The 27,795-nt window shown below is 43.8% G+C and overlaps 1 protein-coding gene across 5 annotated transcripts in view; it reads right to left on the bottom strand.

The window, feature by feature from the left end:
- Positions 1-1,722: 1,722 nt before the first annotated feature.
- Positions 1,723-27,795, bottom strand: part of RNF34 (ring finger protein 34) — a 43,117-nt gene continuing 17,044 nt past the window's right edge. The window contains exons 1-7 of one of the 5 annotated variants that reach the window (XM_003832361.7): positions 25,925-26,063; positions 23,359-23,424; positions 9,704-9,922; positions 8,169-8,576; positions 5,736-5,828; positions 5,292-5,493; positions 1,723-2,689 (exon numbers count right to left, since the gene is read on the bottom strand). In XM_003832361.7, coding sequence (XP_003832409.3) covers positions 2,499-2,689; positions 5,292-5,493; positions 5,736-5,828; positions 8,169-8,576; positions 9,704-9,922; positions 23,359-23,367 — 1,122 coding nt within the window. In that variant the 5' untranslated portion in view covers positions 23,368-23,424; positions 25,925-26,063 and the 3' untranslated portion in view covers positions 1,723-2,498. Of the gene's footprint in view, positions 2,690-5,291; positions 5,494-5,735; positions 5,829-8,168; positions 8,577-9,703; positions 9,923-23,358; positions 23,425-25,353; positions 26,568-27,795 lie in introns of those variants that run through there. The other 4 variants (XM_034934668.3, XM_055096266.1, XM_034934669.3 and 1 more) reach the window with 4 other exon arrangements.

Below are 27,795 nucleotides of genomic sequence, written 5' to 3'. Positions count from 1 at the left end.
TTACCAATTTGGAGGAAATGTTAAAATTTCCAGAGTCTCATGAAAAGATTACTTTGGGAGGAAGAGGCGGGTGGATCATGAGGTCAGGAGATCGAGACTATCCTGGCTAACACAGTGAAACCCCGTCTCTACTAAATATACAGAAAAATTAGCCGGGCGTGGTGGCGGGTGCCTGTAGTCCCAGCTACTTGGGAGGCTGAGGCAGGAGAATGGCATGAACCCAGGAGGTGGAACTTGCAGTGAGCTGAGATCGCGCCACTGCACTCCGGCCTGGGTGACAGAGCAAGACTCTGTCTGAAAAAAAAAAAAAAAAAAAAAAAAAAAGTTTAGACAAAAAGCACAAGTGCCCACAAAACTCTGGCAACTTATGCTGCTTCTAAAGGGAAACCATGACCTGCTCAAGCCAGTTACTACCAATTGTGGTTGCAGACAAGTGGGAGGCCTTGATTTACATGCTTTGATCTTCAAAAGCAGAAAATTTTTTTCTTTACTATTAGCCACACAAACTTTCTGCCCAAAGCACAGGGGCATCTGCCTCCTGGTGTTCACAGGTATTTTCAGCTCTGTTGATGAACTAATAAATTCTGAGCACCCAAGGCCATATGTGTTACTCACTGCAGAGTCAGGAGATAACAGACTCTGAGAAGTGGCCACTCCCAGCTGCACTGAAATGACAGTTGGTCTCAACTCAACCATCCTGAGTCAAGTCAAGTTGGACCTAAAAGAGATTTCACAACATTTTTGCATACTAGTTCAAGTTCCTCTTTTTTTTTTTGAGACGGAGTTTCGCTCTTGTCGCCCAGCCTGGAGTGCAATGGCACGATCTTGGCTCACTGCAACCTCCGCCTTCCAGTTTCAGGCGATTCTCCTGCCTCAGCCTCCTGAGTAGTTGGGATTACAGGCACCCGCCACCATGCCCAGCTAATTTTCGTATTTTTAGTTGAGACAGTTTCACCATGTTGACCAGGCTGGTCTCGAACTCTTGACCTCATGATCCACCCGCCTCAGCCTCCCAAAGTGCTAGGATTACAGGCATGAGCCACCACACCTGGCCCAAGTTTCTCATTTCTTATGTGGTACTGGAAGGGTTAAGAGCAACTGTGGCATCAGAGCTAGGTTCAAATTCTGCATAGCCACTTTTTAACCATGAGGTTTTAGACAAGTCTAACTTCTCAGAGGTTAGAGAAGCAAAGCAATGTTTATTTCAGAAAGTTGCTTTGAGGACTGCAGAGGCAACTACAGCACCTAGCGCAATACCTGGACACAAGAAACAGCACATCAGCAGTTAACCTTACTGATAAGCAAGCAGGAAATGTAAGCACTGTTGCTCATGTGGCATTGTTTTTTTCTTTTTTTTTTTTTTGAGACAAGGTCTGGCTCTGTTACCCAAGTTGGATTTCAGTGGCGTGATCTTGGCTCACTGTAATCTCCACACCCAAGGCTCAAGCCATCCTCCTACCTCAGCCTCCTGAGTAGCTGGGACTACCACGCCTGGCTAATTTTTTCCAAAGACAGGGTTTCGCCATGTTGTCCAAGCTAGTCTTGAACTCGTGAGCTCAAGCATTCCTCCAGCCTCAACCTCACAAGGTCCTAGGATTACAGGCGTGAGCCACCGCACCCGGCCCCCATGTGACATCTTTGAAGGTGCTCCCACCATCTCTTCTGAAGAGGGGTGCTAGGCCAGGCCACCTGATTTAGGAACTGACCAAGACAATGTAAACAAAAGCTTTTAAAACTAATTTTATTCCTAAAGTTAAAATCAGCTAGCGGGTAGCACTGAAAATACACCTTCACTATACAAAACAGTGTAAACTGATTACACATTAATAAGGAATTTAGCACACACACTTCTAATAAAAGAAGCTAGATGCAGCCCTTGCTATAAAAAGCTGTACCTGAACAAAAATGGACATGTGGAGTCTAAGGCCCTGGCAGTCGACTAGAGAATGTCAGTTGTTCCCAATTATGTTTAAATGCAGAAACAGCAACAATGTGGAAACTTACATTCATCAAATGTTAGCATTTAAAATATACATGACTAATAAAGTGAACATTCAGAGGAGCCACTGCTCAGCATGTTCCATGTCGGCCACTTGTGGACACTGATCTCATCCAAAGAGGACAGAAGTTTCAAACATCTGAGCAGTTTAAGTTAAAAATAGGATGAAGGGGAAATAAGAGAACAGGATAAGTGTCCTCCCAAGACAGCAGTGGCTGATGCCCACATGGCGCAAACAGGCTGACTTCAATGAGTGTTCACGGGATGTGTGATAAAGCCCAGCTGAGCCCGGGAAGCTCACGTGTCCACAGGCAGACAGGCTCACGGCATGGACCAATGTTTCCACAACTCAGGATGGATCTTTCTGTCCCCACTTAGTAGTCAAAATAATGTTTTAAAATAGCTTCAGCCTTTGAACAGTAACTTTCCAGTCCCTTCTGTGCATTGAAATGTTTGGGGTCAAGTTTGGGGGTGACTGTCCTGGTGAGGGGAGCCTGTTTCAGGACTTGAACACGTGCACGGCTCGCACCACATACTGCCGGCAGATGGGACACTCACTCATGCGCTTGCCGCACTTGGTGCAGGTAACCATGTGCCCACACTCCAGTAGGACACAGTCGATGACGGCATCCATGCAGATGCGACACAGGCTGTCGTCTTCCTCATCCTGCAGCTGCAGCCGCTCGCCATCTGAAAGGCAACAGAGAGCTAAGGCCTCGGCTTCGGGCATGGCCAGCCAGCCAGCCACCCTCCCAGTCCGAAGCTGAGCAGCCACCTGCTGAATGACCACTGCAGGCCCAATGCCACCCCAGTGTTGTACAAGAAATAATCCCAACTTCTCTGCACTTTGGTTCTCTCCACTAGAAATGACAATGATAAAAGCTATACCTCAGGGTTTTGTAAAGAATAAAATGCTTGACGTACCCAACAAATGTTAGCTATGTATTTCTATTTTATATCTTTGTCTAATTCAAGACATCTGTGATAGGGATATATTACTTCTGTAACTAGAAAAAGAAACCCTCAGCTGGTCTTCTGTAGATGGGCTTTGGAGTCAGGATGCTATTGGAATTTAACTCAGTTGCCCCAGCTTTGTAGCCCTGGGAATATCACAGTCTCTGGAGCCTCATCTCAGTAGGAAAAGGAGCCTTAGTTCCCCTCTTACGAAAGTTAGGAATAATTGTGCATCCTTCCCTCCCTAGCCTTAGAATCATCTCAAGCCATCTGTGTTCCTGGCCCTGCTGAAGTCTAACTTGAAAGAGATGGGCCGTCCTGGCTCTTGGCCCACCTTTACATCTGAGAAAATCCAGTCTGTGAATAAGAAAGACGATGAATAAGTTAAAAAAAAGTTAACCCCAGCCTGAGATTTGGCCATAGGGCTATGGATTTGGGTGCTTCCCTTTCTACAGGTCAGAGGAGATCAAAGGGAATCATGAATAGTTGGAACAGAACAGGAATTCAAGCCTGAAAGGTCAGTAGTCTCTAGATTTAAGAGAAATGTTTTACTGCCATTCATGGGGAGAGATTCTTGTGATCTGGGGTCTTAGTTCATGGCCCACGACTACGGGTGTGGACCTGGGGAGGAAGGATCTACGGGATGAGATGGCAGATGTGCCAGTGGAGAAGACACTAGGCAACTCAAGATGAAATCAGAGTGGGCCTTGGTCTCCCCTTCTGTGTGGAGGGTTCCTTCCCACTCTTTAGAACTTAGGAAAGCAGAGGAGCCAGTATCTTGTCAGGGATATGGGAACAATCTTGGTAGTGACTTGGAGCCAGTCAAGCTAGGAAAGATGCCAGCTGTGCTCAAAACAAAATGTGTGTTCCACCCAAGCCAGAGATTGAACTAGGGTTAGATTATGCAGTGAGTTAATGGAGAAAGACACTGGAAACCATGCTGTCATAATAACAACCATGTTATATCCTACACCGCAAAGTACTTAAGGGTGGGAATGGCATTATCATTGTGCACTGTACATAGTTGCTATTTACATTTATGAAGTCAACTGACTTCTCCCCTCACTGCCAGAAAACCATTTCCCAGCCAGCAGCCTACGACCTCTGAAAGCTCTGAGGGTGAAGATTCCTGCATCTACCATTGTGACATCATCTTTGAAGTAGGATTGCCAAAATATTTTGTGCATATTCTGGGCATAAACCTGTTCATCAACAAATGCTGTATTATAACCAGCTTTTAAAGGAGAAAACTCAAGATGATAAAAGTTAATGATGGGAGGGCTGTTTAAGCTAGATAGGAACATAAGATTTGTTAGTCTGAACACCACTGAGGGTCAGGCATGGTGGCCCACGCCTAATTCAGCACTAGTCTGGGCAACATAGTGAGACCCTGTCTCAATTTAAAAATATTAAGTACATATATTTTTTTTTACAATTAAAAAGAAAAAAATAAATACAACTGAATTATTTTTTCTTGTCCATAAATGTTCCGTGGCTTGACTGTGTTACTAGCTGAGGAAGAATTTCTGTGCCAAATTTCATCAATGTATAGTTGAGAAGTTTTTGTTCTGTTTTGTTTTGTTTTGAGACAGTCTTGCTCTGTCACCTAGGCTGGAGTGCAGTGGCATGACCACGGCTCCCTGCAGGCTCAAGCAATCCTCCCCCCTCAGCCTCCCAAGTAGCTGGGACCACAGGCTGGTGCCACCACACCAGGTTTTTTTGGTTTGGCTTTTTTTTTTTTTTGTAGAGATGGGATCTCTCTATGTTGCCCAGGCTGGTCTCAAACTCCTGGGCTCAAGTGATCCTCCTGCCTCAGCCTCCCAAAGTCCTAGAATTACAGTTGTGAGCCACCAAGCCCAGCCTAGTTCAGAAGTTCTTAACCTCAGCTTTTTGTGACTTACACAGAAATCTACAGATAGTTGATGCTAAGAACTATGTAACATCTGGGCTATAGGGAATTTTCCCCCTACTGTTAGATTTAAAAGTTGAGAGAACCAAGGTACTGGCCGGCCAAAGGCATTAGTGAGAAAATAAGCATTTTTACAGAGACGAGGAATTTAATTAGGGTTGTAACAAATAGTTAATTATAGTAAGAAAAACCAAATTGAATAATTTTCTAACTCACTTGGCAGTGGTGGTCTCACAGCCATAATGAACATCACATAATGAAGTTACTACTTTCCAGATCTATAAACAGGCTCATGTAACTAACTGATACTCAGTAAAATGGTACACAGCTTTCTCAAAAATAAATTTGACTTAATTGTGACAAAAACAACCCAGTTTTTAAAAGCCTAAGGAAAAATACTATAGGGAAAAAATGAAAAGATAAACCTACAGGACTTTTGGTTTTCTTCATTCTCTTTGTATAACCGGTTTACTTTCTCTACCAGTTCCCATTTTTCACAACAGCCAGAATAGTTGACAAAATTCCGAGCCAGAATTTCCTTCAGTTGGCGCACGCTCATTCCTTCCACATCATCAAGGCTTGACAAGTCAGACAGTGAAGCTCTCACTCTCTCCTTGGAGAGCCCGGGGTTCTGAAACCACAGAGCATCCATTAGCCCTGGTCCCATAAGTCCAGACCCTCCCCACTCTAAACTCATCACTGGCCCTCAATATTCTCCCAGCCATCTCAGCAGTCCTAGAAGTGTTTCAGTATACTGTCCTACATTCAAACCACAAGAAACATCCTGTACTAATCTAGAGAAAGTCCGCAGGGCACTGTCCCTTCCTGTCAGGCTGACATGTCAGGGAAACCAAATTTTATGGGTGGCCTCACCCGATCCTCCGTGTTTTCTTCATCATCATCATCATCCTCATCATCGTCGTCATCATCATCTTCTGTGTTTGCTGAAGTGATTTCACTTTGTACCTACACTTATACAATGTATCTGATTAGGTCAGGAATCAATCCGTATTTATCACTAGAGAAAACCTTGTCATCGATGCTCCCCATGATGACCAGAAAGCCAGCATAATGCACATCTTTGGATTCAGAATGCTGCTGACCCTTCCAAAAAGTTGGGCCCTACAAAATTGCATGAAGAACCTACCTTCCATAAAGTTAGCTCAAAACACAAATTCCTGTGTGTGTGTAAAGTTATAAAATCTAACCAGAGTATTAACTCTCTCAGGAAGGTCCCATAATGGAATGCCAAAGCCATTAAGGATATGGGACAGCACTGTGTCATTATCAAAGTACCTGCAAATGGCTAGTTTGTACAGGCTAGGAGCCTGTAAGATGCAGACAGAAAAAAGCTAAAGCTCTGATGGGTCAGCCCAAGCATCAGGGGCATCTGATTTGAAAGATCTCAGTCCTACCACAGCGTACTTAGACAATCTAATTCCAACGAAGGCTTTCTAGACTTCACTGATGGCTGAGGCTAATTCTAGTTTTTAAAATTTCTCAATCAGAACACTTTAGAAAACACAAATCTCTTCAGTTTGGGTTATGTACCTTCCTTCACATATTTTCTTTTGACTATATTTGACAATAGCTCTCCAATAAGCTAGGTCGGTTCCCAATTTCAAATATTCCACCCTACTGATTGCCAGGCACCATACTGTAGCATCCAACAATCCACACCACCCAAATGGTGGTGTATACCCAAAAGGGGTATGTAAGTCAGCTGTGCCTTATGTTTGCAGCATAAATATGCCAATTCTTATTTGGGAGAATAATAAAACTCCTGGCATGGACTTATCTAATTTACGACTACAGTATGTGTTGCTTGACGACTAGGAGACGTTCTGAGTAATGTGTCCTTAGGCGATTTTGTCATTATGCGAACGTCACAGTGTACTTCCACAAACCTAGATGGCACAGCCTGCTACACACCTAGGCTATAGGGCATGGCCGGCTACGAAGCCATATATCACGTTAGTGTACTGAATACTGTAGGCAGCTATAACACAGTAATAAGTATTTGTGTATCTAAACATATCTAAACACAAAAAAGGTACAATAAAAATATGGTATTATAATCTTACAGAACCACTGCCGTGTATGTGGTCTATCACTGACCAAAACATTATTAGAGGACACAGGACTATATCTAGAAGGCAATTAGACCAAATTTCCCTCTGCATTTATTCATTTACTAATTAAAAGACACTCTTGGCCAGGCGCGGTTGGCTCATGCCTGTAATCTTAGCACTTAGGCCAAGGCAGGTAGATAACCTGAGGTCAGGTATTCGAGACCAGCCTGACCAACATGGTGAAACCCCATCTTTACTAAAAATACAAAAATTAACTGGGGTGTAATCCTAGCTACTCGGAAGGCTGAGGCAGGAGAATTGCTTGAACCCAGCGGGGCAGAGGTTGCAGTGAACTAAGATCTCACCACTTCACTCTAGCCTGGGCAACAGAGTGAGACTCTGCCTCCAAAAAAAAAAAAAAAGTCTTGCTATGTTGCCCAGGCTGGGGGTACAGTGGCTATTCACAGTTGCAATCATGGTACACCTGCAGCCTCGTACTCCTGAACTAAAGCAATCCTCCTGCCTCAGCCTGCCAGGTATCAGACTGCAGGCTCACACCACCGCATCCAGCTTTCCTCTACTTTTAATAACCCCCTTCTTCAGAGAAGAAAATTAAGCGTGAAAAAATTTGTTCAAAACATTTCTTTCAGCAGTTTAGAATCACTCACGTACAAGTAAATATTAATTACAAGCCTTTACATGTTATTCAATCAGGATGTCCAAGGACCTCATTGGGACAATATTATTAATTACAATTAGTAAATAACTACATTTTTTCACTAATTCAGATGGCTCTTTCATTAACTAAATTAGAACAATTTCACTGTAGCAAGACAAATGGGCATTAGGCTAACTTACACTACTGATTGTTTTCTGTGGTCACTGAAACACGTGCACTAACACATAACACTACAAATGTGTATGTGCTACTTTTTCACAGCCATTTCTTCAACAGTTAGTGTCTAACTGTGTAAGATAGAGAAATTAACTAAGGCCAAGAGACTGATGAGCTATTTTGGGACCCTTCAGACAGCAGACTTTGGAGCCACCTAGCACCTCAGCAGACACTATACATCAGGACAGCCTTTAAGTGCAGAGTTCAGCTGGGTGTGGAAGCTTCACTCCAGCACATGACTTGAAGTTTATCAGAAGTCATCAAGCACTAAAGGCCCCACCATATACGGCCAAGAATAAGCGTGCCGGGCCCTGGGTGTAATTAGTTACCCCCTCGTACCTGTGCCGGCACTCCAGATCTGGATGTTTGGTCTCCATCCATAAGCTCTCCCTGAAACGAAGACATAGTAGCAGAGGGGGCTGTATAGTTTGAAAAAAACGAACGTGTAAAAAAGCTAGAAGTCTGGGACCTTGAAGAATTCAGACTGCTTGTGTCCATGTCGTCCTCAGAGCCTAGTCCATGATGGCACAGTACTAGATCCACCAAGTCTTCTTTCTCACGACAAGTATCTATGGGTATATTTCTCAGAATGAGATACTGCCGCAGGTCCTTCACCTTCAGTCGCATTAACTGAGGGCGCTGAAATGCTGTCTCTTGTAATAAGTGACAAGTAGAACATCTACGGAGATTTTCTTGTAAGACTGAACAAACGGAGCAAAAATCCTTCTTGCAGTCACAGCAAACATGCTGAAGAAAGAAAAGCATTTGATGACAGCAAGATATAAACCATTATGAAAACATGAGTTTTCTTTCTGCCTTCTATTAAAGTTTAATTTTAGTTCTCAGTGAAGTCCCCAGTGGCACCAGACTATTTCCAGAGGTATTTTCATGTTTCAAAAGCCATGAAAATCAAAATATTCATTGCCAAGGCAGTCTGGATTCACAGAAGTTCTAATATAGGACTTTAAGAAAAACACACTCTTGTGTTAATGAATTAAAACCTTTCCACCCCTTGGTATAAACATGTAATTAACAAAACAGAGCTTGAACCACACAGAGCAGAAAGCAGAATCACACTTCCTGGTCTTTTCCTACATGAACAATTTCCTCCATTTAAAGAGCAGGAGACAAAAAGCATAACAGACTGACAGGGAAAGAGAAAGGCAACTGATCTCTCAAGGTGAATCCAAGAAAATACAGGACCCACTAATACAGTAATCTGTAAACTACACAGCCTAATCACAATCAAAGCCTTGCCACTAGAGAAGCTTAAAGAGGGCACTAAGATGTGGTCGTTTCTGCTTGCTGCATTGTTCCCGCAAGCTAACATTTTTTTTCCTTAAGTATTTCAAAAGACTAAACTAAAGATCAAAGAGAGCAAGGAGGCCTACCAATATGATGGGTCTCTGAATGACTTTCCATCTTAGTGAAAATAACTGTTAGCTAAGTATTTTATGTTGAATCTCTAAAGAGTAGTTAATTTATTGCATTCATTTATTCATTTGAAAGTTAAGGTACGGGATACTTTTTTGAAACTTGAATCTGAATCATAGTTACAGTAAATCATTTGTGAACAAAACTACAGACTTAACAAACTTCTTGCTTTTGGAAATAAACATAATAGAAAATAAAATGATACAAACAGGTCAAAGTTCAGGAGAAAGGATGCCTGAACATGAGAAACAATGTCTATAAAACTTGAGCAGTAATATAATCCCTCCAATTAAGTATTTTTCTAGATGGAAAATGGCTAATGGAACTAAGCTTTTGCTATTTTTATAAACAGAAATGAAAATTCAATAGCTATTCAAAATAACCTACAATCAAGAATTCTGACCCATGTGTCTTGTTATGTAACATTTCATCCAACTCACCTTCTTTCTAAAGACTGAAAATGAAAGCCCACAGGCTTTACAAACTATGTTGGGCCCTTCCGTAGCTGCTGGTGGGTAGGTGGAAAACTCAGGGTTTGGTGTAAATCTGAATGGACCAGTGGCTCCTGCAAATGCTGACTGCTGGCCCCTGACAGCTCCAGTTCCCATGACTTCATTCAGCAGCCCACAGCACGAAGCCCACATAGACGTGGCACCCGCCTAAAAAGGAACACAAATCCCACAGTTTAAAGCTAAGTGGAATCTGGGCTCTCTGGGATCCTCAGGGAATGCTATTCTGGAGAGGTAAGTTTGCCCTCAATAACTTTGAGATTACTATATTCCTCTGGGCACTGAAATTTCAAGCCATTTGGAAAGAATTTTCTGCTATTTCCAGAGAATATCTGGCATTGCCAATACCCATGATCTCTTGTTTAACAAAAAGAGAACATGATCCAAATTTTACAGAACAAAAAACCTCCCTACCCACCCAAAACAGATACATGTATACAGGCATGTTAAAAAAAAAAAAAAGACTGGACAAAAGTCTGTCCTGTGCTATATTTGGGATATGCATATACTAAAAATTCTTTGTTTTTCATCTGAAATTCAAATTTTCAGGCACCCTGTATTTTACCTGGCAACATTAGGCTGGTGGCCATTGCACCACAGTTCTACAGTCTAAGGCAGATTTTCTCAGCTATTATTTAACAGAAATAACATCAATTTATTTATTTATTTAAAATAAATTTATTTATTTAAAATAAATTTATTTATTTAAAAACAGGGTCTCACTGTCACCCAGGCTGGAGTACAGTGGCGCGATCTCGGCTCACTGCAACCTCCACCTCCTGGGTTCAAGTGATTCTCCTGCCTCAGCCTCCCGAGTAACCAGGATTACAGGCACACGCCACACACTTGGCTAATTTATTTTTAGTAGAGATTGGGTTTCACCATGTTGTCCAGGCTGGTCTCAGATGCGTGGCCTCAAGTGATCTGCCTACCTTGGCCTCCCGAAGTGCTCAGATTACAGGTGTGAGCCACTATGCCAGGCCCATAAATTTAAATTACTTCATTTCCTTAAACCTCTGTTTTTGCATTTGTAATTGGGTATAATATACTATAGCATATGTAAATGATTTTTTAAATGACTTGGAAAACATCAAAACACCAACTGAAACTCTCTCTAGATTTTTTTGTACCTGAAGTTGTAGACAAACCAGAATAGATTTTAATGTATTATGTGTAATTTATTTTCTCTGAAATTTTCTCTACTTTCCAAATTCTTTTTTTTCTTGAGATGGAACTTCACTCTTGTCGCCCAGGCTGGAGTGTAATGGCGTGATCTCGGCTCACTGCAACGTCTGCCTCCCGGGCTCAAGCGATTCTCCTGCCTCAGCCTCCCCAGCAACTGGGATTACAGGCATCCGCCACCATGTCCAGCTAATTTTTTGTAGTTTTGGTAGACACAGGGTTTCACCATGTTGACCATGGCTGGTCTCAAACTCCTGACCTCAGGTGATCCACCCACCTCGGCCTCCCAAAGTGCTGGGATTACAGGCATGAGCCACTGTGCCCAGCCTCCTAGCTTTCAGCGAGGGCCAAAGGCACGAGAATCACTTGAATTGGGGAGGCAGAGATTGTTGTGATCCGAGATCAAGCCACTGCACTCCAGGCTGGGCGACAGAGCGAGAGTCCGTCTCAAAAAAAAAAAAAACAACAACAACAGGAAAGTATTTTTTTATTTTACCTTTTCAAACTGAAGATACTAAACATAATTTTTAATGAGTTGATAACCATCATGAACTTCCAAGGCGTAAGGGCTATTTGCTACTCCACTAAATGGCCCAGAACTAATGTATTGCTTTCTATGCTTTTTTCCTTGTCTCTTCCCTCTCTTTGAGCCACCAGAGCTATCACTATACCTGCCCAGAGTAACCTGTCTCCTTTTTACTGCAGTCTCAGAAACCTGATAACCATGCTTGTCCCGAGTATACATAAAAGAATAAATTTTCAGCGAGGGCCAAAGGCATTTTCCCATGCTTAAAATAAAAGCTATAGTGTTTAGAACGAATAGGCTTTTGCCTTTGTCTTAATTCTTAAGCATATTCTAGAATCTAGATAATGTGATAGGTAATGGAAGTCGAGATAGCTGAGGTATTAGTTAAAATGGCAGCATATAATAATACAGTTCCATTTATTTTATTATCTGATTCTGTCAAACATTTTATAATAGCATGTAAAATGCTGGACTGTTTGTCCAGCAAGCTCTTAAAACAAAAAGCAAATAAAAAGCCCTCAACCTTAAAATGCAAAAGGCAATTTGGAATGCAACAGAAGGATAATGGCTGTTTCTGCTATTACCCAGAAGTAATGTTGTATTATAAAGAAAGGAGAAGGTAAAGAAGAAACCACAACACAAGGTTCAAACAGTCTGAAGTATCAAAGCCAAGGATTTCAATATTATAAGTCTTCACACCCTATAATTCTCAAGAAATAGTGATGCCTTTAAAAGTCAGGTGAAGCCGGGCGCGGTGGCTCACACCTGTAATCCCAGCACTTTGGGAGGCTGAGGCAGGTGGATCACAAGATCAGGAGTTCAAGACTAGCCTGGCCAACACGGTGAATCCTGTCTCTACTAAAAATACAAAAAATTAGCTGGGCGTGCTGGTGGGGCCTGTAGTCCCAGCTACTTGGGAGGCTGAGGCAGGAGAATGGCGTGAACCTGGGAGGCGGAGCTTGCAGTGAGCCCAGATGGCACCACTGCACTCCAGCCTGGGCAACAAAGCGAGAATCCATCTCAAAAAAAAAAAAAAAAAAGCTGGGCATGGTGGCAGGCTTCTGTAATTCCAGCTACTCGGGAGGCTGAGGCAGGAGAATCGCTTGAACCCAGGAGGCAGAGGGTGCAGTGAACCAAGATCGCACCACCGCACTCCAGCTTGGGGCAAAAGAGCAAAACTCCGTCTCAAAAAAAAAAAAAAAGGACAGGTAAAATTATAACAGTCCATACCTTTAAATGATTATATACCTCAAACTCTACAGCCATGGTGTGCTTAAAAGCATGAAAATCTGGCCAGGCTCAGTGGCTTATGCCTGTAATCCCAGCACTTTGGGAGGCCAAGGAAGGTGGATCTCCTGAGGTCAGGAGTTCAAGAACAGCCTGGACAACATGGCAAAACGCCGTCTCTACTAAAAATACAAAAAATTAGCTGGGCGTATTGGCAGATGCCTGTAATCCCAGCTACTTGGAAGGCCGAGGCAGGAGAATCGCTTGAACCCGGGAGGCAGAGGTTGCAGTGAGCCTAGATCGCACCATTGCACTCCAGCTTGGGTGACAGAGTGAGACTCTGCCTCGAAAAGAGGAAGGAAAAAAAAAAAATAGCCTGGGCACAATGGCTCATGCCTGTAATCCCAGCACTTTGGGAGGCAGAGGTGGGGGAGCAGATCATGAGGTCAAGAGTTCGAGACCAGCCTGGCCAACATAGTGAAACCCCGTCTCTACTAAAAATACAAAAATAGCTGGCGCGGTGCCCAGGCACCTGTAATCCCAGCTACTCGGAAGGCTAAGGCAGGAGAATTACTTGAACCCGGGAGGCAGAGGTTGCAGTGAGCCGAGATCACACCACTGCATTCCAGCCTGGGTGACACAGCGAGACTCCATCTCCAAAAAAAAAAAAAAAAAAAAAAAAGCATGAAAATCTAGATTCACTAAGAGTTAATTTAAAGTTAGTGTTCAGCCAGGCACAATGGCTCACATCTGTAATCTCAGCACTTTGGGAGGCCAAGGCGGGTGGATCACATGAAGTCAGGAGTTCGAGACTGGACTGACCAACATGGCAAAACCCCATCTCTACTAAAAACACAAAAATTAGGCCAGGCGTGGTGGCTCACGCCTGTAATCCTAGCAGTTTGGGAGGCCAAGGCAGGCAGATCATGAGGTCAGGAGATCAAGACCATCCTGGCTGACACGGTGAAACCCCATCTCTACCAAAAAAACAAAAACAAAATTAGCCTGGCGTGGTGGCGGGCACCTGTAGTCCCAGCTACTCGGGAGGCTAAGGTGGGAGAATGGCGTGAACCCGGGAGGCAGAGCTTGCAGTGAGCCGAGATTGCGCCACTGTACTCCAGCCTGGGCAACAGAGCAGGACTCCATCTCAAAAAAAAAAAAAAAAAAAAAGATTAGTTGGGCATGGTGGCACGTGCCTGTAGTCCCAGCTAGTCGGGAGGCTGAGGCAGGAGAATCGCTTGAACCCAGGAGGCGGAGTTTGCAGTGAGCCAAGATTGCGCCACTGCACTCCAGCCTGGGTGACAGAGCGAGACTCCATCTCAAAAAAAATTAATAATAATAAAGTTAATGTTCTTTTAAGTAAAGGATTCATCCACAGTTCTTTAGAGTATGCACTCTTAAAACTGGAAAAACTTTGTTCTAAAAAATTTAGTTTGCACGTTACATTTTTTGGGGAAAAAAATACCTCAACTGCAGAAAGTACTCCCAGGATAAACTTCTCTTCATTCCAGGGTTAACAGAAGTGCAAGTTTAGCTTCCTACTAATGTAGCTACTAAACCAACAGCTCTCTTAGCTTTTATCCCCCTTCTAATTCATGTCTGATGTTGCCTCCTGGACTACAGTGAAAGTTCCTCACGGACAAAAACTTCTTTTTCTCCTGCTCCTCTTTCCACCATGGTATGACTGACAAGTAACTGTGTAAAAAATTCCTATTATCTCTTCACAGACAATGTAACATTATAAAATTTTACATGCTATTTAGAAAGTTCAAAATATGTTTTCTTGGTAAAGAAAACCAAAATTCTCAAATGACACCCCCTTTTAAAAGCAGCACTGTCAGAGATTATGACCTTTGTATCAGGGATAGTTTTACAATGAATTAGGGAAGGATACAATTTTTCAAACCATGTTAATGAGTATGAGCATTAAAATTCTAGGCTGAAAATTTTTTTTTCAACTACACAGCTCTGGTAAAGGGAATAGAAGGTCTTATTTTGGGAAAACAGATGGATTCTCTGTGTAGATACCAATTTTGGAGGGGGACAATTTTGTCCCATTCCTCACGTTTCTATACAAGGAAGGGAATTTCCTCTTTGTTCCCCAGAAAGAAAATGAAGAAAAACACTTAATTTAGCCCTCATTATAAAATAAAAAATTAAAAACAGGCCAGGAATGGTGGCTCACACCTGTAATCCCAGCACTTTAAGTGGCCAAGGTGGGAGGATTGTTTGAGGCCAGGTCAAGACCAGCCTGGGCAACATAGGGAGACTCTATCTCTACAAAAAATAAAATTAGCCAGGTGTGGTGGCATGTGCCTGTGCTCCCAGCTACTCGGAGGCTGAGGCAAAAGGATCTCTTGAGCCTGGGAGGTTGAGACTATGGTGAGCTATGCTTACGCCACCGCACTCCAGCCTGGGTGACGGAGTGAGAACCTGTCTCAAAAACAAACAACAAAAAAGCCCAAGCCAACCTCCAAAGTGTCCCAGGCAAAAACGTTGCTATAACCCAATATTCAGTACAACTCAGACACATTAACTACTGTCAGCCAAATACTACAGGAATAGAAGGTAAAGAAGCAATCCTGAAAAATTCAGGTTGCAGCCTCATTAGAATCTCTGAACTTAAATTTGGGCAAAATCTTCCAATGAGAACATGATCTCCCAGTGAGAGAATAACCTTACCATCATATTGAAGGGCAAATCCACTTATAGTTATCATCTCTGAGAGGAGCATTTGCAACACTCCAGCCTTCTGGAAAGTTCAGAAATTTGAAGCAGGGGAAGCCCCTGTCACTAGTATATTTGAAGTATTTTTTTTTTCCCATCCAGCATTTTTTTTTTTTTTTTTTTTTTTTGGTGGTTTTGAGACAGAATCTTGCTCTGTTGCCCAGGCTGGAATGCAGTGGCGCAATCTCGGCTCACTGCAACCTCTGCCTCCCGGGTTCAAGCAATTCTCCTGCTTCAGCCTCCCGAGTAGCCGGGATTACAGGCACCCACCACCACACCCAGCTAATTTTTGTATTTTTAGTAGAGACGGGGTTTCACCATGTTGTCCAGGCTGGTCTCGAACTCCTGACCTCATAATCCGCCTGCCTCAGCCTCCCAAAGAGCTGGGATTACAGGCACGAGCCACCACGCCAGCCCCATCCAGCATATTTAAAAATTTTAATTTCCATCTCCCCTTTAAGCCCCATATTTCCTGGCATCCCAGTGCTGAAATGAACATAATTCCTTTTCTTTTTTTTTTTTGAGATGGAGTTTCGCTCTTGTTGCCCAGGTTGGAGTGCAATGGCACGATCTTGGCTCACTTCAACCTCTACCTCCCAGGTTCAACCGATTCTGCTGCCTCAGCCTCCTAGTAGCTGGGATTACAGGCATGTGCCACCATGCCCGGCTAATTTTGTATTTTTAGTAGAGGCAGGGTTTCTCCATGTTGGTCAGGCTGGTCTCGAACTCCTGACCTCAGGTGATCCGCCCGCCTCGGCTTCCCAAAGTGCTGGGATTACAGGTATGAGCCACCACGCCTGGCCATGAACATAATTTCTTTACATTCATTTTAGCACTGAAGTGCCAGGTAACACCCACCCCCGCTGCCCTTCATTGGAACAGGTGTTTTAGTCCTGTACCTTGGTAGCTGCTGTCAGTACCTCTTGCTGAGGAATTGCCTAGGGTTGTGAAACTGCCCTTAAGAGAATGGTTTTCAGCCTTGGCTGCATGTTGGACTCACCAGGCAAGTCTTTAAAAATACTGATTCCTGGGGTCCCAGCCCCAGAGATTCTGATTTCACTGGTCTGTGGTACAGCCTGGGCACCAGAATTTTTTTGAAAACTCCCTGGGTAATTCTGATATACAGGCCAGGTTAAAAGCTTAAGACCTGCTCAGTCAAAGGGAAGATGTCTTCTTCCTGCCTACACTGTTTCAGCTGGAACATCACCCTCCACAAATTCCTGAGTGGAAAGGGCTGTGGTTACTTTGGAAGCCTGTGGCCCTAGAGTTCTGGAACTAATGCCTCGGCAACATACTCCCCAAGACCTGTCTACATGTTTTTCTGTTGTGGGATATGTAGTATTTCGCATCCCACTTTGGTTTTACCCAATCCCTTAAGAAAGGGTCAGCTAAGTTTTGGCCAGGTGTTGTGGTTCATGCCTATAATCCCAGCAGTTTGGAAGGCCGAGGCCAGCAGGTCACCTGAGGACAGGAGTTTGAGACCAGCCTGGTCAACATGGTAAAACCCCGTCTCTACTAAAAATACAAAAATTAGCCGGGCGTGGTGGTGCACGCCTGTGGTCCAAGCTACTCGAGAGGCTGAGGCAGGAGAATCGTTTGAACCTGGGAGGTGGAGGTTGCAGTGAGCAGATATCACGCCACTGTACCACTGTACTCCAGCCTGGGTGACCGAGCAAGACTCCATCTCAAAAAAAAAAAAAAGAAAAAAAAAAAGAAAGGGTCACCTGAGTTTTTAACAATCTGATTCTTCAATGAATCCCTTTCCTTTTTACCACAGATTGGCCTGTAACTTTTGCTGGACTTTGGTGCTCTCCTTGATTTTATTTGCTCTTTGCTTCTGGGCCCCAACTTTTATTTCCCACCTTAACTCCTCTGCACATTTTCTTGTGTGAAATCTCCCAATATGAGGAGAAAGTCAGTGATTTCTGGGTCTATCAAAAGCAGCCATTGTTCAAAGTATTTTTGTCCTTCTTCACCTCCAGGCTGAAGAATCCATCCAGAAGATAAATCCTTCCAAGCTAGGACTCCATCTACCTGGCTCTCCTTTAGTATGTTTCATCTTCCTGTACTTTCTCATAAATTTCAGAAATTTATTCTGCATGCCTCCTCAGGGCAAAGGCATCTCTACCTACAACTGTCACCTTGACACTCACCTAACAGTGCTTGAAGTGTCCTATACTGATCTTTCCCCTCTTAAATCTGTACACATTTTCTAGTTTTTATTTATTTTTATTTTTATTTTTTAGACAGAGTTTCACTCTTGTTACCCAGGCTGGAGTGCGGTGGTACGATCTTGGCTCACTGCAACCTCTGCCTCTTGAGTTCAAGTGATTCTTGTGCCTCAGCCTCCCAAGTAGCTGGGATTACAAGTGCCTGCCACCACACCCTGGTAATTTTTTGTATTTTTAGTAGAGATGGGGTTTCACCATGTTGGCCAGGCTGGTCTCGAACTCCTGACCTCAGGTGATCTGCCTGCCTCGGCCTCCCAAAGTGTTGGGATTACAGGCGTGAGCCACCACACCTGGCCATTTATTTTTATTTTTTTAGAGACGGGGTCTCGATATGCTGCCCAGGCTGATCTCAAACTCCAGGGCTCAAGGGATCCTTCTGCTTCAGCCTCCCAAATCACTGGGATTACAGGCATGAGCTACCACGCTTGGCCCACATTTTCTGCTATGACTTGACAGAACCTATAAAAGCAATTGGAGAACTATTTAAAAGACAATTTCCCCAAGGGTTTATTGAATCTGAGCTCTTACAGTGGAGAGGGGGACAAGGGATGGGGGGAACATATGCCAATCTATTTTCTGAGCTCTTCACACTCTGCCTCTGTTATATTTCCTTGGAACCCAGTTACCATATCCGGTAGGTCATAACCAACAAGGATCCCTCTTCTGCACCCTCCTTTTAAAAGCTTTAGAGACCTAAGTTCATGTTCTTTCCTGTTCCATTTCTGTCTTCCCTATACTTTAAGATCTTCCTCCAGTTAAATTAGCCTGTATTCCTTTATTTTTCTTTTATTCATTCATTGCTTCCATACTGATAGTAAGATTGAAGCATCTTCTACAAACCACTCCATTTCCTCCTAGATTTTGAGAAAACTCAATTCCTGGAAAGACAGCATACTAGGCGTAGCCCTTGGGCTTCCGAATTTGCAGTCAGTTCACCGAGTTGTTGTATACTAGGCATACGCCTTTGGCTTCTGCATTTGCAGTCAATTCATTGAGTTGTTGTATACTAAGCATACCCCCACCTTTGGCTTCTGACAGTATACTAGGCATACCCCTTTGGCTTCTGAATTTGCAGTCAATTCACTGGCCTCAATTCCAAAGTGGTGCCTTCTTTATGGAAGGGTCACCATCCATTATTTGTTCATTGGGGGAAAAAAACCCTACAGTTACTCCTCCGTGAATAAAGCCCAAAGCCAGATCTCTGAAAAGTCTGGAACTTCGAAAATGCAAGCCATGATCTGGGCTTTCATGACCTACTTGGGGACCTTAGTTGGCAGCAAAACTCCATGGGTTATACCACATGAATCCAAGTGGTATGTAAGAAGTATAACCCTTTTTCTAACAGTTTAGAAAGAACAATAATCTGGGGGGAGGGGAAGGAGGGAGGAAGGGAACAAGGGGTGAAAAACTAACTGTTGGGTACTGTGTTCACTACCTGCTGGCGGGACCAACTGTACCCCAAACTTTAGCGTCACTCAATATACCCATGTAACAAGTCTGTACATGTACCCCCAAATCTAAAAGTTGAAATTATATTTTTAAAAAAGAACGATAATCGTGAAGATAGCTAAATTTCCTCTCTTGACCATGTAGTTTAAAACAACATAGAAAATAAGAGAATGAGGCAACTGTCTGCCTATGCCTAGCACAAAACTCCAAGCTCAGAGAATTCACCCGTGTTTGGAGTTTATTTTCTAGCCATCAGTGATTACTAAAAATAAATGACTTGTTCTTGATAGTCTAATCCCTTTCCTACCCACTCTCTTAAGCCAAAGCTGCTCTCAGTAGAGCCACCATAGGACCATGGTCTGCCTGGCTTATATCAGTTAAAAACCAGGTATCGTATTTAAAAACTTAACACCTAGCCCGGCGCGGTGGCTCACGCCTGTAATCCTAGCACTTTGGGAGGCTGAAGTGGGCGGATTGCTTGAGCTCAGGAGTTCGAGACCAGCGTGGGCAACGTGGTGAAACCCCATCTCTACTGAAATACAAAAAATTAGTCGGGCGTGGTGGCAAGTGCCTGTAGTCCCAGCCACTCGGGAGGTTGAGGCACAAGAATCACTTGAACTGGGAGGCGGAGGCTGCAGTGAGCTGAGATCACGCCACTGCACTCCAGCCTGGGCGACACAGCAAGAGTCTGTCTCAAACAACAACAACAACAACAACAACAACAACAACAACAACAACAACAACAACAACTTACACATTCCATAATAAGAAATCAAATTCTAAAACCTGCCTGGACTGCCTCAGACACCTAGATATCCTCATGTCATACTGGTATCCAATGCCAGTTCTCCTCTTTTCTTCAAAGACAGTGCACCAAGATTTTAGGGAGCCAGTAACAGTACCTTTTTTCCACATCCAATTTGGAGCTAATTAAGAAATAAGACAGGCCGGGTGCGGTGCCTCATGTAATCCCAGCACTTTGGGAGGCCGAGGCGGGCAGATCACAAGGTCAGGAGATCGAGACCATCCTGGCTAACATGGTGAAACCCCGTCTCTACTAAAAATACAAAAAATTAGCTGGGCATGGTAGCAGGCACTTGTAGTCCCAGCTACTCAGGAGGCTGAGGCAGGAGAATGGCGTGAACCTGGGAGGCGGAGCTTGCAGTGAGCCGAGATTGCGCCACTGCACTCCAGCCTGGGCAACAGAGCAAGACTCCGTCTCAAGAAAAAAAAAAAAGAAATAAGACAGAGGCCGGACACAGTGGCTCACGCCTGTGATCCCAGCACTTTGGGAGGTCGAGGCAGGAGGATCATCTGAGGTCAGGAATTCCAGACCAGCCTGGTCAACATGGTGAAAACCCGTCTCTACTAAAAATACAAAAATTAGCCAGGCATGGTGGTGGATGCCTGTAATCCTAGCTGCTCAGAAGGGTGAGGCAGGAAAACTGCTTGAACCTGGGAGACGGAGGTTGCGGTAAGCAGAGATTGCACCACTGCACTCCAGCCTAGGTAACAGAGCAAGACCCTGTCTCAAAAAGAAAAAAAAAGCAAGAAGACAAATGGAAATTAAAATGTTTGTTTTTACTGATAGCATCAACTGGAGAACAGGACCTTAGCTCTGTAGCCAACAAGTCTGGATAATATACAGCTGACCAAGAGCAGCTTACCAGCTAGTTGAGTGGAGACCAGAACTCCATCTTCACTACAGGAAGACAAATGTGAGAAGGTCCCAGAAAGTACTTAGCCAAGCATGTCAGTTCCTTCACTGAAACTCCTCAATATTCAAGTCCCTCTTTTTCCTCCCATAGCAGAGACTGACAGTGTTTCTCCCATACTGTTCCCTCCCCAAAAATGAATTAGAAGCCCCCTCCCCTCTGTAGGAGCAAAGGAGAGGAAGCAAATGGGAGGGGAAAGAATACAAACCTAAATAATCTGCGTAAGAGTAGGAATGACAGTTTCCAGCCAATAAGGTTATAAGGACTCTCTCAGGTTCCTCAGTCAGAGTCAAACAATATAAGCCCATGAAACATCATTACAGTCAACAAAAGCAAGAGGAAAGGTGTTCTATTTCTTTGCAAGAGCAGCAGCCCAGCTCTCTTTCTGGCACAGTGCCAGGATTTTCAAATGGCCTCAAGGTTCAGCTGTCTTTGCTTCTGTGTGTGTATAATCTAATATGCTTTCAGAATCCCTGTGGGGAGAAAATACTTCAAAATGCTCAATTTAAAGAATTCACAAATTTACCACCAATTTTCAACCCTAAACTTTTAATGATTCCATTAAATATATTATCAACCAGCCAGACTAGAACGAAGAATCAGAAAAGCTATGGTAGTTTCCATGAAGATTAAATGACAGGCTGGGCGCAGTAGCTCACACCTCTAATCCCAGCACTTTAGGAGGCCAGAATCACTTGAGGTCAGGAGTTCAAGACCAGCCTTGCCAAGATGGTGAAACCCGGTCTCTACTAAAAATACCAAAAAAAATTAGCTGGGCGTGGTGGTGCACACCTGTAGTCCCAGCTACACAGGAGGCTGAGGCAGGAGAATCACTTGAGGCGGAGACTGCAGTAAGCTGAGATGGTGCCACCGCACTCCAGCCTGGGCAACAAAGAGAGACTCCATCTCAAAAAAAAAAAAAAAAAAAAAAAAAAAAAAGATTAAATGACAGCCAGACACAAGAGAAGTATAGGGGGAGAGTGGGAAAAGAAAGTTTATGAGTATGAAAACAGACAACTAGGCCAGGTGCCATGGCTCAAGCCTGTAATCCTAGCAGTTTGGGAGGCCGAGGCAGGTGGACTGCCTGAGCTCAGGAGTTTGGGACCAGCCTGGGCAACATTGTGAAACTCCGTCTCTACTAAATACGAAGGAAAAAAAAAAAAAAATTAGCCGGGCATGGCAGCTACTTGGGAAGCTGAGGCAGGAGAACTGTTTGAACCCAAGAGGCAGAGGTTGCAGTGAGCTGAGATCGTGCCACTGCACTCCAGCCTGGCGACAGAGTAAGATTCCATCTCAAAAAAAAAAAAAAAAAGAAACAGAAAACTAAATGATCTAAGTCATTCACTTTTTATTAAACTAGGTAAATAGCAAGGTAATAATAATGCCATAGACTCTTCTCGTAAGAGTCTATCTTGCTTGCCAAAACTCTAATATGTTACTACACAGTCATTCACTTTTTATTAAACTAGGTAAATAGCAATGTAATAATAAAGCCATAGACTCTTCTCATAAGCGTCTACCTTGCTTGCCATAACTCTAAGTTAAATATATTATTTACACAGTTATTTTAAGGATGAACCTAGAAGTTTTAAATTCAAAAATAATTGTCTCGGATGCTACATGAATCTACAAGGACCAAGGAGCAATACTGTTCTTCCATCAATGAAAGCTTCCTCAGAGAACTCACCCACTATATGTCCAGGGTTTGTTTCAAACTCTGGACAACCTTCAGTTTGCTAAAACTCAATGTCCTGTGTTAAACGACAGGAAAAAGATGTATTAAATCTTAGCAACGGTGATATAAAATAATCAGTTTTACAGTTTAATCTTGGTTAGGTTAAACTTTCCTACATAACTAAAAGCAAAGCAGAAAAAACAGTTGATAAAAAAGCAAAATCTTTATCCTTTTTTTTTGTTGTTTAGTTTTTTTTTTTGGAGACAGAGTCTTGCTCTGTCGCCCAGGCTGGAGTGCAGTGGCACAATCTCGGCTCACTGCAAACTCTGCCTCCCGGGTTCACGCCATTCTCCTGCCTCAGCCTCCAGAGTAGCTGGGACTACAGGCACCCACCACCACATCCAGCTAATTTTTTGTATTTTTAGTAGAGACAGGGTTTCACTGTGTTAGCCAGGATGGTCTCAACCTCCTGACCTTGTGATCTGCCCGCCTCGGCCTCCCAAAGTGCTGGCACTACAGGTGTGAGCCACCGCGCCCGGCCCGGCCTCTTTATCCTATTTAGAGCCATTTGAGAAACATATGCTCCTTAGAATGTGAAAGGATTTCTTATCAAAACTGCTGCTTCAACTGAAATACAATATGCAGGGACCTAACTCTTTCTTAGTGACCAAATATCCGACCATATACCACAAAGGAAGGAATTCTACATCCTAAATTATTTCTCTCATACCATTTGGACATTAAGCAGGTTGCAAAAACAGATGATGAACTCCAAAATGTAATACTTTTAGACAAGACATTGGCCAAACTGATAAGATTATTACAATAATGTGTGCTATAGATATAAATGTTACCTTCCTCATGCTTGGGTTTTTGTTTTCTTTTAACAGTATACTTGATCCTTAGCACCACTCCCCCACCTTTCAGAGAAAAAAAAAGGAAAAGGAATTACATTCAGTAGATTACTTTCTCCTTGATATCTCATTTTGAGCTTGGAAGAACCCAGATTAGCACAATTAATGGTGAGATCAATATAAATAAGGAAAAATGGGAAAGAGGATTAAATCAAATTAACACAGGGAATCAATTTGGATTTTTTTTTTAATCCCTTATAGGAAGTTGATTGGATGTTACTGCAAGGTTAAAAAGTTACTTGAGTCTGAGAGGTAAGACCTATTTCAAAACATCAGTTTCTAAACCAAACCAAACCAAAACACCAAAGGGAGAAAGTAAATACCCATTCCGTACATATACTAAAACCAGCTGCTCCAGGTTTGAGTGAACATGTACTTATCCATATAATTGCTTAGCTTTTCTTGTTTATTTTTAACTGCTTAACTTTTTTTTTTCCTTTTTTTCTTTTTAAAATAATTTTTAATCGAGACAGGGTTTTGCTATGTTGGCCAAGCTGTTCTCGAACTCCTGACCTCAAGTGATCCATCCGCCTTGGCCTCCCAAAGTGCTGGGATTATAGGCGTGAGCCACTGCACCCGGCCAGGTATACTTGCTTAGCTTTTAATGTAATTTTAATTCCACAGAAAGAATTATTTCCTTATATGAACATTCACATGTTAGCATTCCATGACATCAGGAATCAGTCTCTGCCCAGAAATCTACAGATGAGCATACCCACAATTAAACAATTTCAATATAAATCAACATTAAGTTAAATAATAAACATTTAACAGCCCAAATCCTAAATGGTGTAAATCCAGTTTCACAAAAACAAAAGCATCATTTATAACTGTCATCTTGCACAGGCTGATGTCTATTCAGGTCCATATTTTGCTTCTGAAAATACGTATCTTTTCTATAATTTCAATTGCCACCAAACTTTGTTTCTAAAATTTCATCTTGGAAAGTAGTACCTTCCACTTCAATTCAAAACACACGTCTGTTTTCAAAGAACTTGTTTAAAATTTCAACACTGGACCTGTCTCTAATTCTTTCCTTCGATAGCTAGTTCCTTAATGGGCCACAAATTTAATATTAATAAAGATACTGATTCTTCGAGGCATTATATATAAAGATCCCTGCTTTGTTTTTGGATCTTAACACAGCAGAGGGTGGTTTTCAGGAAATAAAGCTACTTCTAGAAACTTTAATAGATATTTCAAGCTGTAATATTTTATAACTAAACTGGAAAGTTAAAAATAAGCTTTTACAATATCCTCATACTTCAAGGCACAGTTCCAAAGTTACCTATTCCAAAAATATTCCTTGCTTTCTGTAGCCAGAAGTATTCTTTCTTGCTCCTGTGTTTTGTCTCTGCCTTTTTTTTTTTTTTTTGATACCCATAGCCTTCTGCCTTGTAATATGGTTACTTACAAATGACTCTTCTTTTGAATGGTAAACTGCCTTCCTAAGGGATGAGACTGTATTTTGAATTACTTCTCTTCACCATGTCTCCCTCTTGGCTAACGCACAGAAAACGTTCAACAAAACGTGCTGAACTTCTGTGACCAGCTGACACTCTTTTTCAATCTTCCATAGTAAATCTTTGACGCTTTATGGAGACAGCGTTAATCTAGCAGCTCACCTGCTAGATTACCCACCCCCAGCACACCTCTGCACTGAGATTAACGAAACCGTCTAGGTCTGAAAGTTATCATCACCTTATGACTCATCCCACTTGGTTTGAGTTCGGCAAATGAATCAATACCCTGAACTGACTGCTGTTCACAAAGCTCTTCAGAACTCTCAGTGATCGGGTTGAGAATCATCTCTCAGAAGTAGGCCGGAAATCCCGCTCCCCTTCCCCCTTTTCTTCAACTTCTCATCAGTAATGCTCCCACGCTCTCACTCCCACCTTGGAGAACTCAAGCTGCCAAATTCCTTGCTGCGTTTACCTAGTGGCGATGGAGGCACATCCAGCCTTCTCTAGGTCGCGGCCCCGACGTGCAGCCTACGAAGCACCCCTTCCGGGTGGCATCCCCACCCTGAGAGTTCTTTAACCCGTTAGCCTGGCCCTAGCCTCACCCCCTGCACCCCTCCTGTTCTCCTTGGTCCCACGATGTCCCCAACACTTGGGTTAGTTCAAGGACTCGGGGCGGGAGAGGGCGCGCCGCGCGCCAAGGGACCGAGGCTCAGGCGAGCCCTGGCGGCTCTGCCTCAGGCCCCCGAGGAGGCGCACAGGGCCCGGCGCAGAGAGGGGCCCACCCGGCGCGAACGCTAGGGGCGCCCGGCTTCTCCCCACCGCTCGGGTCGCTGACGGGGGTGGCACTGGAGGAGCTCGAGAGGGTCCGGCAGCCTGCCCTGGCTCGGTTGGGGCACCTGAAGCCGGGCAAGCGACCCCCCTCAGCGCAGCTCTCCGAGATGACGACTAGGTAACCGCTAAGGCGGAAAGAAAGGAGGCGCTTCAGGTGCCCTGGCTGGATAGGATTGGCGAGGAGGGTCTGTCCGGCTCCACCGGCCCCTCACCTTCATGGCCGCGACCGCCTCAGCTCGGCCGGCTCTACCAGGAAACTCAGCACCATAGCAGCTCCTCGCACTGCCGACCTCCTTCCCTCTGGGCGGCGATTACGGCGCCCCGGGAAGTGACCGAGCGTCCGGACGTAAGGGGCGTGATCACGCTCGCCGCGTGCCCCGGTAAAAGCGCAGAGCGGCGGCCAAGACGACCAATAGGAAGCCGACTTTCGGGAGGCCGGTCACCAGAGCCAATGAAGCGACAGGGATTGGGCGGGGCCTCTGGCGATCCTCCTGGCTGGGAGTGCGCGGGGAGGAGTCTTTTCCGCCCCGAGCGAAGACCTGCGGACCTGGGCGTGGCGGAAGGCGCGCTGCGGTGCTGCTTTCTCGGTTGGGTGTTTGAAATGGGAGACAGCGTCCCTGAGGAAGCTGCTGCGGCTTTCTGGGCTAGGTGGTCAAGTTTCCGGGGAGGGGAGCGCGGGAAGGGCCGTGGTGAATTTGAACACGCCGGTTGGCTCGAAGGCTTTTGTTATGACCGTCAGAGCAGGGCCTCAGATTTCCTTCCCAGACGTTCCCGCGTTCATGCTCGGTGATGACCTCGGGGCTCCTCACTCGTGGGTCCGGTAAGGAGCGGCAGCTGCACTCGCTAGGACGCGGCCTTTAAAAACAAGACTTATTGAAAACACTTAGAAAACCAAGGGCTCTCAAATCCCAAGTGCTCTTTGAAAAGCTGTATTCAAAATAACCAAAATCGTAGCATAATAAAAGAATTTGCTCGAGTCTTGGAATTGCCTTTGGACAGAGAAACAGGTTGTAAATTAAGGTATCGATTTCTTCAGCTGTACTGGATGACAGTTTATTTTCATACACTTTTTTTTTTTTTTTTTTTTTTTGACAAGGTTTTGCTCTTGCCCAGGCTGGAGTGCAATAGTGTGATCTCGGCTCACTGCAACCTCCGTCTCCCGGGTTCAAAGGATTCTCCTGCCTCAGCCTCCCTAGTAGCTGGGACTTCGTGCGCCCGCCCCACACCCGGCTAATTTTTTCTATTTTTAGTAGAGACTGGTTTTCACTGTGTTGGCCAGGCTGGTCTAGAACTCCTGGCCTCAGGTAAGCCGCCCACCTCGGCCTTCCAAAGTGCTGAGATTAGCCACCAGGCCCAGCCGATTTTCCTACACTTTTAAATCTCACCTCTAACTTAACCAATATTTAAGATTTTAAACATAAAAAAGTCAGTTCGCTCTTCATGAGGACCTAAGACTGTTCTGTTATTTATATACATTATAGATTTGCTTCGACAAGTTGTGCTATATTAGATTAAAACACACGGAGAGAGAGAGAGTGCGTGGCAGGCCACTTCCTTAGACTGAAATAATGCATCAGAGTATGTATTTCTCTTGCTTCAAGTGCTGCTCAGATAATGTCACTTCTTATCCATAATAGTCCTAGGTTTTCTTTTTTGGAAAAATGTACAGAAAGCCTTTCATTCACGATGCAGGACGCAGCTGAGCTTCATTGGAAGAGAAAGTATTAATTAATTCTCCTAATGATCTAGACACAAAGCAACTCAATAAAAATGTTCTTGGGGTACAAAGCCATGGTTGTCCCTCATTAGAAAAGGCCTGGCAGGTCTCCCTCCAGAGTTAATAAGCACATGAAAGATGCTCAACATCATTAACTATCAAGGAAATGCACATCAAATCCACGGATACCGCTGTGCGCCTGCAAGGATGGGTAACATTAAAAAGAAAGAAAATAGATGGTGAGGATGTGGAGAATTTGGAATCTTCATACATGAATGGTGGGAATGTAAAATGATGCAGCTGCTATGAAAATGCCTGACAATTCTTTAAAAAAAATTTTTTTTTTTTTTTGAGACGGAGTCTCGC

The sequence above is a fragment of the Pan paniscus genome, chromosome 10 (genome assembly GCF_029289425.2).
Source record: "Pan paniscus chromosome 10, NHGRI_mPanPan1-v2.0_pri, whole genome shotgun sequence".
Lineage (NCBI taxonomy): Eukaryota > Metazoa > Chordata > Mammalia > Primates > Hominidae > Pan > Pan paniscus.
The sequence above is the reverse complement of the archived record's forward strand: the minus strand, read 5'-3'. Positions and strand labels throughout refer to the sequence as shown.